Here is a 10,602-nt window from a genome sequence, read left to right as displayed (position 1 = left end):
ATACGCAATTAAGAAATGTATATCGATTACAATCGCGTTTATCGTGAGCGCGGACGCTCAGATTTGGCCGCGATAGCGCGGGAAATTGTGTGCTATGGGCAGATAATGATCTCGTAATCGGCGCTGCTTGCGGTATAATTATAACGCCGCCGCGATGGGGTATCATTTTTTTTTTTGCGCGCGATACATTTTCATGAAACGGGTCTTACCCTACATCGCGCCGTTATTAACCGCCGTGGAACCTTTCGCCGTGCACAACTTGCGAAACCATTCTCTACTCCGCGTCTAAATTCCTTGGACGATAAATTTCTTTTAATGTCATTTGCCCGTCGCGAATTTATTTTGAGTGAAAAATCCACGAAAGACTTTGGATTATCATGTATTTTTCATTTAATGTATAATAACGGAAGAAAAGAAAGGTATAATTAGTAGGATATAATTAAACATGGCGATGCATTAAAGCGAAGACGATTGTGCACGGCGACGATTACGAGACAATGGAAACTGGGGAATTAAATCAATAGCTTTATTCAATAGTTCAACAGTCGCCCTAAAAATCTTAATGCACATACAGCTGCATAATATGTACATTATAACAAAAATATTTTACATTTTTGGAATGAACAGCAGTCTTCTAAGTGCATTCCGTTGTACTATATTAGGCAGTAATACGCGCGTGTGCCGCACCGTTTCTAAACCAGGAGAGATCGTGTAAATGTTTCTTTGGAACGATTTTTGGTACGGATATTGAGTTCAGCTCAACTTGCTTTAAATTCACCTTAAGTTACTCTTTCATAGAATTTACATCACATATTTTACTATCCTTATCTTGTATATCACATTACAAAGAATTTTAATTATTTTAAGGAAACTTTCAGGCGTTAATTTGATCATTAAATCGTCCTTAGGCAATAGAGATCGTAAAAAATATGATTATATTCTTGCATCGGTATTAATACGAGAACTTTTAGTTGTTCTGTGTACAAAATTGAATAAATTCTTCAATACATTTAGTAATATAGCTCGCTTAAGCACGACCTCTCTCAGGTTACTATAATCAATTCAACTACCAGCATGAATAACTATCGTTATTCATGTTTTATACCACATAGAGGCCCCTTTGGATGGTATCCCGTCCACTTCCTGTAACTAACATCCATTGCCTTCTCCACGGTGTGGTCTATAGGATGTATTATGAAAGGAATGGACACCAGACCAATAAGCGTAGGGATCCAAGGCTTCTTCCAGGCCGCTCTCATGCTCTTCCTCTGGGCAAACTGAACCGCCGCGCAGATCCTGTTTATGGTAAAGCCGGGAATGATCACCGACGCGAATGACTGCCATATCAAAGTGTCCGACGTGGACAATAGAACATTTCTGGTCCTCTGTGGTGTAGCGTCCACCTGTGGCAATCAAAGCTGTTAAACGTCCGCTGATCACTTTCGCTCCGTTAAATTGTATACTCGTGCAGTACCTGGTAGACCTTTACGCCCTTGTGCACCGTGTCCGCGAGTACATATCCGCTCGATAACGCATAGCTGAACCATACGATGGACTTTGGCACGAGGCTCCTAAACGCTTCTCCGACCTCGTTGGCATAACCTAAAACATCCGTCAGTATGAAAGGAACTTGTTGAAATGATTTGCCTTATTGCTATTTTGTTATAATTGTCTGAAAATAAAATACGATGACTTGGCAGAATCGTGAGACGCAAAGCGGGAGAAGGATGACAGAAAATTTCGTTAACAGCGCTCGACGACCGCCTCGCCATTACCTAAGTATCTCACGTACGTGTCCCGATACAGGTCCACCTCTTCCCGATCGTTCATCATCCTAGAATCGTCGGTTTTCCGACTATCTCTCGCGTGATGACATAACCTGACGGCGCTTCGCGGCGTTCGGTGCCGAGGGAACTCTCGGCCACGGATGTCGGCCGATAAAATGTCTATAAAACCTCTTCTCTTCCTATTCTTATCTAATTGTAAGTACCTAGAAACTCGTAGAGACAACGTAACTCACGGAATTACGACGGGAAAAAGTACTCGAGGTAGAAACCGTTCCAAAACAGATCGCAGTCAAAGCTGAAGTTCAGCGGCTGAACACAGCCAGGGCAGAAAGATTCGAGAAGTCGATAAGGTCGCACGCTCGCAGTCGATATGCCCGTCGATTCGTATTGATAAAAAAAAATACAATCGAAAGCGAGAGCGGATAATTATACAATTTTTTAAAATTATAATACTATTTTATAAATGTAATTGTACTCTTGTGCAAGAGAAAGCAAAAACTTCCTTTTGCTAAAAATTTTCATTTTTCAAATGTGTTTCAATGTCCGAATGAACCCTTTTACATTTTTCTATTACGTAATAACGAATAAATGTACTAAACGTATGAATCCTATTAAGCCAACAAAGTTAAATCGAATTAACCTAATTTGCTTGAAAAATGCACGTGAGGTTAACAACGTAAGGTTATCACTAAAATTCTCGATGCACATGTAAATATATCGATCGTCTTAGCAATTTCAATTTAAGCTGCAGACGACTTAAATATTCCAGTCTCGTTCTCGAGATACATGAAGTATAAGCGTAATTTAGGAGATCGCGCCAAAAACACTTATAGCCTACATATACACGCTCGAAGACGATGTCTTTGTGCACGAATCAAGACCGAGTCGCCCAAATTGCAGCCTTCGCGCGCGCGTAACACGCAATCATATCGTTAAAATATTTAGAATTGCTAATAAAACTATTTCAACAACGCGTAAGTCATGTCGCGGAACCGCTCGAAAATTCATCGACCCGAAGTCTCCGTTCAGCGCCGCGCGCGGAAATATCAGTCCAATAATCATTGTTAAACGCAATACCTCGGTAGCAAATTTCAACGATCCTTTTCGCATCGATCATACCGTGTCGCCATCTACCGATCGGGTGGGACTTGAATTTTGAAGGAAAGATCGCGAGCGAGGTTACGGTCGAGTTCCCCGTGCGACGCGACGCACCGTCGCCCACCAGCGGTCGGCCCCAACAGCGATGCGCGGCTCCCTTGCATGCCGCTTATATACCCCGGCTCCCCACCGCCAGGGCGCCAGCCAATGAATGCGAAGCGGCTCCCTTGCGTTCCGTATATATACCCCGGCTCCCCACCGCCGGCGCACCAGCCAATGACAACGCGCCGCTGCGCCGAGCGCTGATTGGTCGGCCTCTGTATCGGCCAAGAGTATAAATAGCGGCGCAAACAAGCTCCGTCGCAGACGGCGGGAGCAGCTCGGCCGAGCAGGAGCCAGGAGCACGGATGGGAACCTGGAAGATCTGGATTCTGGTAGGCAGCCGAGCGAGTGGAGGGGGCAGGACAGGTCTGGCGCTCAACGTTCGACCGGCGTCAAGCAGAAGTGGGAAGAATATAGCGCTACCTCCCACCCTACCCCCACCCCGCAACCGGCTGCCTGGCAGGCTGGCAGAGCAGAGCTCGCATCACTGATGTAGGAGTTAGGAGTCCTTGCTACTTTTGTTAAGACCTGATGCGTGTTTCTTGTTAAATTTTCTATCTTTTCGTCAATTTTGCGTCAACAAGCGGCGAGTCAATTGATTCCTTTGCTTCTCAATTAACCTCCGGTTACATGATGCGCGACGTCGAATAATCGCGATTACTTAATGTTTCAAAAATGAAATTCTGACGCCCGTGATGCGATAATACGTTTTCAGTTGACTGACAAGCTGATGTGAGAACAATTGTCTTCGGAAGTCGATGTATTAAATCGTATCGTTACTCGCCTCTCCCCTTCCCTCTGGATATCTCCTGGGTTCCTCGTGCCGCGGAATGCCGAAAACGGCGACTGCTCAGAACGTGCGGCCCAGTCGGCGCGACCTAACCTCAAGCTCGCTCGCTCCGCGGTGACGGGGACGTTCTCGCACTCTCGTTCGCGGCGTTATCGGCGTGTTAGCATGGCGGGCCCGCGATAATTAGCTCGCGCACGCCACGCGCGGAGATCCTCTTCCTCCCCCCAGGTAGGGACGATGGCCGACCTGGAGTACGCGCGGTTGTACCTCAGCCTGCAGCTGAACGAGGCGATCTGCTGGTGGTGCTACTACATCCGCGAGATCTCGTGGCAGCTGCTGATCGCCCTGCTGGCGTACCTCTGCGTCTGCGTCTTCCTCTACGCGGTCCTCAGGCGGGTGGGCCACGCCGCCTGGCAGCTGCCGGGCCCGCCCGGCAGGCTGCTCCTAGTCACCGCTCACCCGGACGACGAGGTCATGTTCTTCGGCCCGCTGGTCTACTGGCTCGCCCGCTCCGAGGCCAGCGAGATCTATCTCCTGTGCTTGTCCATGGGTACATGTCCACTGACGGTCGCCTCCGTCGTCCAGGATCGTCGACGATCTGGAGGAAACGACGGGAACAGACCAGGCTAGACGTGCACGCGAACGCTGTGTCTATTGATGTTTACCAGTGTGCTTGCAGGTGGGGACAGAAGGAGGATAGACGAGCTCTGGGCGTGTACGAAGGTGCTGGGGATCCCGGAGGCTAACGTGACGATCGTCATGTAAGTGGGGACCTACAGCGAATTGGGCAGCTTGCGCTGAATGCACACCAACGCTTTTTCAGAGTCGTTGGCGAGAATTATATGTCGGTCCTTTTTTCTCCACCCAAAAAGGAAAAGAATCAACCATGTAGTTCCGACGTCTGACTAACCACTGACAACTCATTGCAGACAGGATTTATGGACTTATATTTATGGTCATCTGAAGTATATGTCCAAAAGCTAGCCGAAAAACGATCCGTTCGAATGCTACACGGATCATTTTACTGGCAAGGCTTTCGCAAGCCTTAGTGCGCATTAGCGCAAGCTGCTGAGTTCGCTACTAGCGAGCATACATGTTCTAAATTATTTAAATATTTTCCTCTCGAGAAACATATTCGAACAGCATATTTAACGCCAGATGAACTTAATCTGGGTCTCGCAAGGTAAAAACTGGACAGTTTCATTCAGGCGTCAAATATGCGATGAAGATACGACGAAATAGAGGCAAATAACTTCTGCGTAACAGTCTGGCGAACGAATGTGCAGGAGTAGCGAGTTGCCGGACGACCAGGGCGTGCAGTGGCCGACAGACACAGTCGCGGAAAGCATCTTGCAGTACGTAGAGATGTACAAGATCAATGCCGTCGTGACGTTCGACAAGCACGGAGTGAGCCGACATAAGAATCACATCTCCTTGTATTTTGCGATCGCCGCTTTGTGCATAGAGAAGAAAGTACCTCCCTGTCAGTGTCATACTCGCTCGCTCGGCGTACAAATGTTTTAGCAGGCTTTCATAATGCGTCGGGTCGTGTTGCAGATTGCAAGCTGTACGTGTTAGAGTCCGTTAATATAATCAGGAAGTACATTCAGCTCTTAGATCTGCCCGTCAGCCTACTCTCAGCCCCGTACTGGTATCTGGTGACGTACGAGCAAAAGCGAACGATCAAAGTAAATCGGGGACGCGTTAATGGCGAGACAATCGTTACTTTAACGCCAGTCTCCTTTCTGACGTTGCCTTTTTCCCTTTGCAGAGCGCCATGGCCGCACACAAGTCCCAGTACGTCTGGTTCCGAAGGTTGTACATGATCTTTTCGCGATACACGTTCATCAACACCCTCCAAGAGGTCAGTGCCCTCGACCTGGAGCTGGACCTCCAGTTCGACGAGGACTAAATGTGGACGCAAACAGCTGTATAGAGTAAATGTAATTAACGTTCACGTGTACATACTTTGTCTACCATTGCAATGTAAATTACGTCAAACGAAAACTACGTACCAAAGCCATGAAACCTAGCTGATTAATACGAGAACTTGGAAATATATATGCAGAGACGATTTTAAGAGGGAAATATTTTTTTATTCATTAATATAATGGAATATACATTGTAATAATACTTTCGAACGAGAATGCGGGGCACGTAGTTTTTACGGCGCAACACAAATCAAATTTTCTTCCTTAAAAAAAACAGAAAATATGTACTGCGTGCCGTTTTGTCCTTCTCTACTATACAACCTTTTGCAGCTGCATATGAATTGAAGTTGTCATTTGATATGTGTATCGTTTTACTCATCAGGTGTGTATAATAAAATAATCTAGAATTATACGATAAATAAAAGAGCGTATTTCTAATTTCAGTTGCGGGACGCGTAAGGTTTTTTTCGTCCAGTAATCGCACACATTACGAAAATTAGCGGTCATCAAAAATCATTTGAGCAAGTAATAATATGTGGCGAGTCGAGCTCGCTATTGTACGTATATATTCTTTTATTTGTGCCACACAACATTAACGTGTAATGTAAAGTCATAGATTTTCGTTTAGACCGAAAATTCTTTCTACTTTGGCACAAGTAACGTGCATAGAGGAATTTATAACTCTCATTTCTCTTTCTAGTATTTGATAGCGGAATTGTACTATTTCGGAAAAATATATTGCTCTTTTCACAACAAGTCGATATTATACATGTACGCAGAATCTACGAGTATAATATGTATATAGATATATTCTTCCGTATGCACGCTGTTACGTTTTCGGTAACATTTAATTTCCGTGGAAAGCTGCTTAATGTGTATGTGAAAGACGAGCTTTTCCCTTATAATTGCACAAACGATAATGATTATTTCTTAGGAAACGTGCTGGAGAAATGTTGAAAGAAAATTTGATTAACAATCGTGTCTTAACATTGCGACGCACGCGGTTGTTTAGATTTTCTTTCATGTATCCTAGTCAATTATTTCCTTATTATTTTCCAATTTCTCCAGCATGCTTTAAATGTCCGTAATGTAACGAAAATATATGCTTAGTAGCCTAGTATGTAAACATGTGTATATATATAAAAAAACGAATCTCTTTCGTAAAAAAATCTCAGTACTGAAGACATAGTACGTGGTATAGTCCGAGAATTAGCCCTTAGTACCGAAAGATTAGACCGGCAGACGATCTGAAGTCGCGAACACTCGCATAACACTATTACGCACAATACAACGTGCGTGTGCGTACACCGAAGTGAAATAAAACGATATAGTTTCGAGTAAAAGTAAAAAAAGATGTGCGCCGAGTCTCGCGCATCTCGAACATGCGCGAGGCCAGATTTTAAATGCTTTTCCTACGAGTTTACGGAATGATATAGTCGCGAGCGTACAACTTACGCTCCTTAGAACCGAAGCTCCGCTCGAACGATCTCGATTTGAATCGAGCGATTCGCGCTGGAGACGAAAGTTTTATCGACAGACCGGTACGTGCTCCAATAAACTTCTTTGTTTTTACATAAAACGAAGTAGATGCTTACATACGATTACAGTTGCAGATAAAATGGACGGCATAGAGTTGGTTCCCGCAAGATCCTCGAATCAGTAGACTACCGTGACGGCGATAGACACACCGCGATGAGCAGAATACCGAATTTAGGTACATAGAGAAGAGGAAGTGGTATCCGGAAGATATTTCCAATTGGACGTAAGGATGGCCTACGCGTGAACTTGAGTCCAAGTGCTGGATGGACGACAGGCTCCTTACAGGGGGTTCATAGTGAAGATCTCGCGGGCCGTGTCCTAGAACCTGTCTTTACCGCGATGAGAGCCGAGAGTACCCATTCCCGGCTGCGGCGAGTCCGGATCGGCCGCGTCCTGCAGGTACTGCAGCTCCTGCAGCTCCTGGAACTTCTCGTGGTCTCGTATGTGCGCGTAGTTGGCGGACAAGCACATCAGGTAGTGTATCAAGCTCAGAATCACGAGCATGGTCGCCACGGTAGCCAGGATGAACATCACCTCGGCCTTCTCCACAAAATCCTTGCAGAAGAGCTTGACTTCTTGGGGACCACACACCTGCAGGTCCTGCGCCCGTGTGTTATTTGGAAACATGAAGCCTGAAATAGCGTTTGCTTGCTCTTTATCAATTCTTCGAGTTTTGCACGATAACGAATATTTAATATGCCAAATGATTATGGACACCTTGCAAAGTTGATACTTTCTTAGTTTTAAATTATTTGCGTGGACAATTGCAGCGAATTACTTTACTTTTGTATATTTCTGTGAATTAAGAAAATAAAAAGATTAACACATTTATTTCACGCCAGCACATTAACCAATGATTAACCAATGTAAAAAATATTAACTTTGCAAGGTGTCCATAATTTGGCGCGATACTGCAAATACTATTAATAAACTAGCATCGAGTAACCATCTTACAATTTTTTAATAGGAGGAACTATGTGTGCACCTGAAGAAATCCTTGACGGCACGTGAAAACTTACCGAATTGAGTGAAATCAATGCAGTCATCGAGAGACTGGACACGTGGATTGTTGCACAGGCCCCAGAATATGGTAAATATCAGCGTGGTGATGACCAGGAATGCGAATATCAGGAGCCAGGCTATTTGCAAGATGTAGATGATCGTCATAAACTGAAAAGAATTAAGACGTATACGTTGAGACAAACGAAACCGCTTGCTTGGTCGTCACCGTCATCTTCCCGCTGATAGGAAATAACCGAGGGATAAACCGCTGACCAAGATCACGTACACCAACGCCTACTGATACCCAGTGGACATTACTTTATCTTGTTATCTTACTTTATAATGCCCCAGCAAGGCCTAATGCCCAAAAAATGCCTAGTAATGCCCAATAATGCTGCAAATCTGCGCGCAATACCCTCGGTGGTTTATCTCTCGGAAATAACGAAGGATTTCACGTTCTAATTTACTTACAACGGCGCAGGAGATACGTCCACCCACGCGGGATCTCCACGCACGGTAGACCTTGTGCCTCGTAGCACCGGTCGCGAGACAGCCGACGCACAAAATCATGAATCCCAGAGCCGCCATGCAAGCACCGATCGACGCGAACACCAGCTGCACCGTTGCCACCCATCCGAGGCGCAGATGAAACACCTGAATTGATTTCGCAACATGAGATCTGCAGAATCTCCACTTGGAAGAAGGTAAGAGTAGCGGGTTCCCGCGCGGTTTACCTGATCCATCATAAGAGTACACAATATTGCACCTCGGTACATGGTTCCGCAGAAGATCCCGACTCCCAGGCAACACATGATGGTCGCAATGAGAGTCGCGTACGGCACTCTGGCCATGCAGTCGTTGCACATGTTTCCTAAACCAAAAAAAAACCCCTTATATCTGTCATTTCGTCACGGGGGGCTGGGTATTTAATTGAAATTAATCACAGCCGGGTCTGATTGTGATGAAAATGTAGGTATAACGGTATGGCAATGCAGCGAAGTAAATGTTATACAAAAAGACACATGAACCGCAGAGACAAGTCGCGACGAGATCCAAGGAAGCGTAGGGAGCAACTTTGATCGCGTCTACGTTTACCCGCGGGACAACTCGCGCTATTCGCAGCCCAATGGCACTCTCGGACACTCACTGCAACCTCGGTTCCTCGAATTCAGGCCGTGCAGACTGCGCTCGGAGAATCTATCTAGACTAACGTTACTGCCCAGGTTGCCGCGCAGCGGCAGGCTCTCCCTGGCCTGACGTAGCTCGCGCAGCCTCACCATTTTCAGGAGCGGCGGTCCGGGCAGTGACAATAAACTAGGAACGCGCGGCGCGAAGCTGGGCGTTCGGCCAGTGACTAAACCGCGTCAGCGACGATGAGTAATCACTTATCTGCCGCTCGGTCAGATAACGCGCGACACGCGTCCGCGCGTACTCGCTAATTGCTCGCTAGTCCATTCACTAGCCCGGCGACGTGGACGCACCGGGACGCCTTCGACGGAAATAATTAGCGCGCGGCGTTTATTGTCGCCGACATGGCTCCTTGGCTCGCGCGCGTCGTCTACAGTGCGTGAACCAAGCCTGTCGTAAGGAGCAAGAGAGAACCATAACCTTTGTGCATCGTCTACAGTGCAAGCCTGGAGTAAGGAGTAGGAGTAAGGAAATAAATCCATTTTATTTCTTACTCTTAGGGCCAGTTTCACAAACGTCGGTTAACTACTAACCGAAGGTTAACTGATCCTCTGTCTCTTTTTAGAGAACAAGATAGAAAAAGATAGGGCGTTGACTGAACTCTGGTTAACAGTTAACCAACGTTTGTGAAATTGGCCCTTAGGGCCAGTTTCACAAACGTCGTTTAACCGCTAACCCATGGTTAGTTGATCCTCTGTCTCTTCTTGGATAACAAGATAGAGAAAGATAGGAAGTCGATTGAACTCTGGTTAACAGTTAACCGACGTTTGTGAAACTGGACCTTACTTCAGCTCTTAGGCTTACTCTCGGAGAATCAAAATGCCATCAATCAGTGTTACAAATATTTTAAAAATTATGCCTGTATCTCAGCTGCCTTACACCAAAAGCTAGAAGTTGGGGCTCTCTTTTACTCCTTACTCCACGTATTGTAGACCGGCGCTAAGACTGTCTCAGTCGTAGACGTAGGGCAAGGCAGAGAGAAACGCAAGTCGTGAAAGGCTATTGTATACGACTCTCTCTGCCTTGCCCTACGTCTACGACTGAGACAGTCTTAAGCGTTTACGGATTGTCCTTTGCCATCAGCCTTACAAATATTTTAAAAATTATGCCTGTAGCTCAACCTCCTTACGCCGAAAGCTAAAAGTTACGGTTCCCTCTTACTCCA

General features: G+C 45.9%; 3 protein-coding genes across 7 annotated transcripts in view; 1 reads left to right on the top strand and 2 right to left on the bottom strand.

Moving 5' to 3' along the window:
• Positions 1-503: 503 nt before the first annotated feature.
• Positions 504-3,039, bottom strand: LOC105568868 (mitochondrial fission process protein 1). 2 transcript variants are annotated; one of them, XM_012024871.1, is made up of 4 exons: positions 2,865-3,039; positions 1,776-1,946; positions 1,475-1,602; positions 504-1,403 (listed from the first exon to the last, which is right to left on the bottom strand). In XM_012024871.1, the coding sequence occupies exons 1-4, from the start codon at positions 2,902-2,904 to the stop codon at positions 1,089-1,091; spliced, it is 654 nt and encodes a 217-aa protein (XP_011880261.1). In that variant the 5' UTR covers positions 2,905-3,039; the 3' UTR covers positions 504-1,088. The 2 variants fall into 2 exon arrangements, with proteins under 2 accessions (XP_011880261.1, XP_011880262.1); XM_012024872.1 differs by lacking the exon at positions 2,865-3,039 and adding an exon at positions 2,021-2,858.
• A 208-nt stretch (positions 3,040-3,247) lies between these two features.
• Positions 3,248-5,982, top strand: LOC105568865 (N-acetylglucosaminyl-phosphatidylinositol de-N-acetylase). 3 transcript variants are annotated; one of them, XM_012024867.1, is made up of 6 exons: positions 3,254-3,479; positions 3,703-4,327; positions 4,457-4,538; positions 5,064-5,260; positions 5,335-5,465; positions 5,549-5,982. In XM_012024867.1, the coding sequence occupies exons 2-6, from the start codon at positions 4,015-4,017 to the stop codon at positions 5,687-5,689; spliced, it is 864 nt and encodes a 287-aa protein (XP_011880257.1). In that variant the 5' UTR covers positions 3,254-3,479; positions 3,703-4,014; the 3' UTR covers positions 5,690-5,982. The 3 variants fall into 3 exon arrangements, with proteins under 3 accessions (XP_011880256.1, XP_011880257.1, XP_011880258.1); XM_012024866.1 differs by having other exon boundaries at positions 3,248-4,327; XM_012024868.1 differs by having other exon boundaries at positions 3,254-4,327; positions 5,044-5,132.
• LOC105568866 (proteolipid protein DM beta) overlaps positions 5,852-10,602 on the bottom strand; it is a 6,090-nt gene continuing 1,339 nt past the window's right edge. Inside the window, exons 1-5 of one of the 2 annotated variants that reach the window (XM_012024869.1) lie at positions 9,397-9,835; positions 8,984-9,120; positions 8,721-8,903; positions 8,267-8,417; positions 5,852-7,879 (exon numbers count right to left, since the gene is read on the bottom strand). In XM_012024869.1, the coding sequence (XP_011880259.1) occupies positions 7,566-7,879; positions 8,267-8,417; positions 8,721-8,903; positions 8,984-9,120; positions 9,397-9,529 (918 nt within the window). In that variant the 5' untranslated portion in view covers positions 9,530-9,835 and the 3' untranslated portion in view covers positions 5,852-7,565. Of the gene's footprint in view, positions 7,880-8,266; positions 8,418-8,720; positions 8,904-8,983; positions 9,121-9,396; positions 9,836-10,602 lie in introns of those variants that run through there. The other variant, XM_012024870.1, reaches the window with a different exon arrangement.

Source organism: Vollenhovia emeryi, unplaced genomic scaffold (assembly GCF_000949405.1).
Source record: "Vollenhovia emeryi isolate VEMERY1.0 unplaced genomic scaffold, V.emery_V1.0 DF939127.1, whole genome shotgun sequence".
Lineage (NCBI taxonomy): Eukaryota > Metazoa > Arthropoda > Insecta > Hymenoptera > Formicidae > Vollenhovia > Vollenhovia emeryi.
Note: the sequence above shows the minus strand (reverse complement) of the source record. Positions and strands in the feature narration are given on the sequence as shown.

Bases quoted from the DNA above. Each gene is read 5' to 3' on its own strand.
- LOC105568868 (XM_012024871.1), bottom strand. From the start codon at position 2,904: ATGATCGATGCGAAAAGGATCGTTGAAATTTGCTACCGAG. The intron at 1,947-2,864 runs GTATTGCGTTTA...GAGGTTTTATAG, and splicing joins CGTTGAAATTTGCTACCGAG to ACATTTTATCGGCCGACATC. The intron at 1,404-1,474 runs GTACTGCACGAG...TGATTGCCACAG, and splicing joins AGGGCGTAAAGGTCTACCAG to GTGGACGCTACACCACAGAG.
- LOC105568865 (XM_012024866.1), top strand. From the start codon at position 4,015: ATGGCCGACCTGGAGTACGCGCGGTTGTACCTCAGCCTGCAGCTGAAC. The intron at 4,539-5,063 runs GTAAGTGGGGAC...ACGAATGTGCAG, and splicing joins GCTAACGTGACGATCGTCAT to GAGTAGCGAGTTGCCGGACG. The intron at 5,466-5,548 runs GTAAATCGGGGA...TTCCCTTTGCAG, and splicing joins AGCAAAAGCGAACGATCAAA to AGCGCCATGGCCGCACACAA.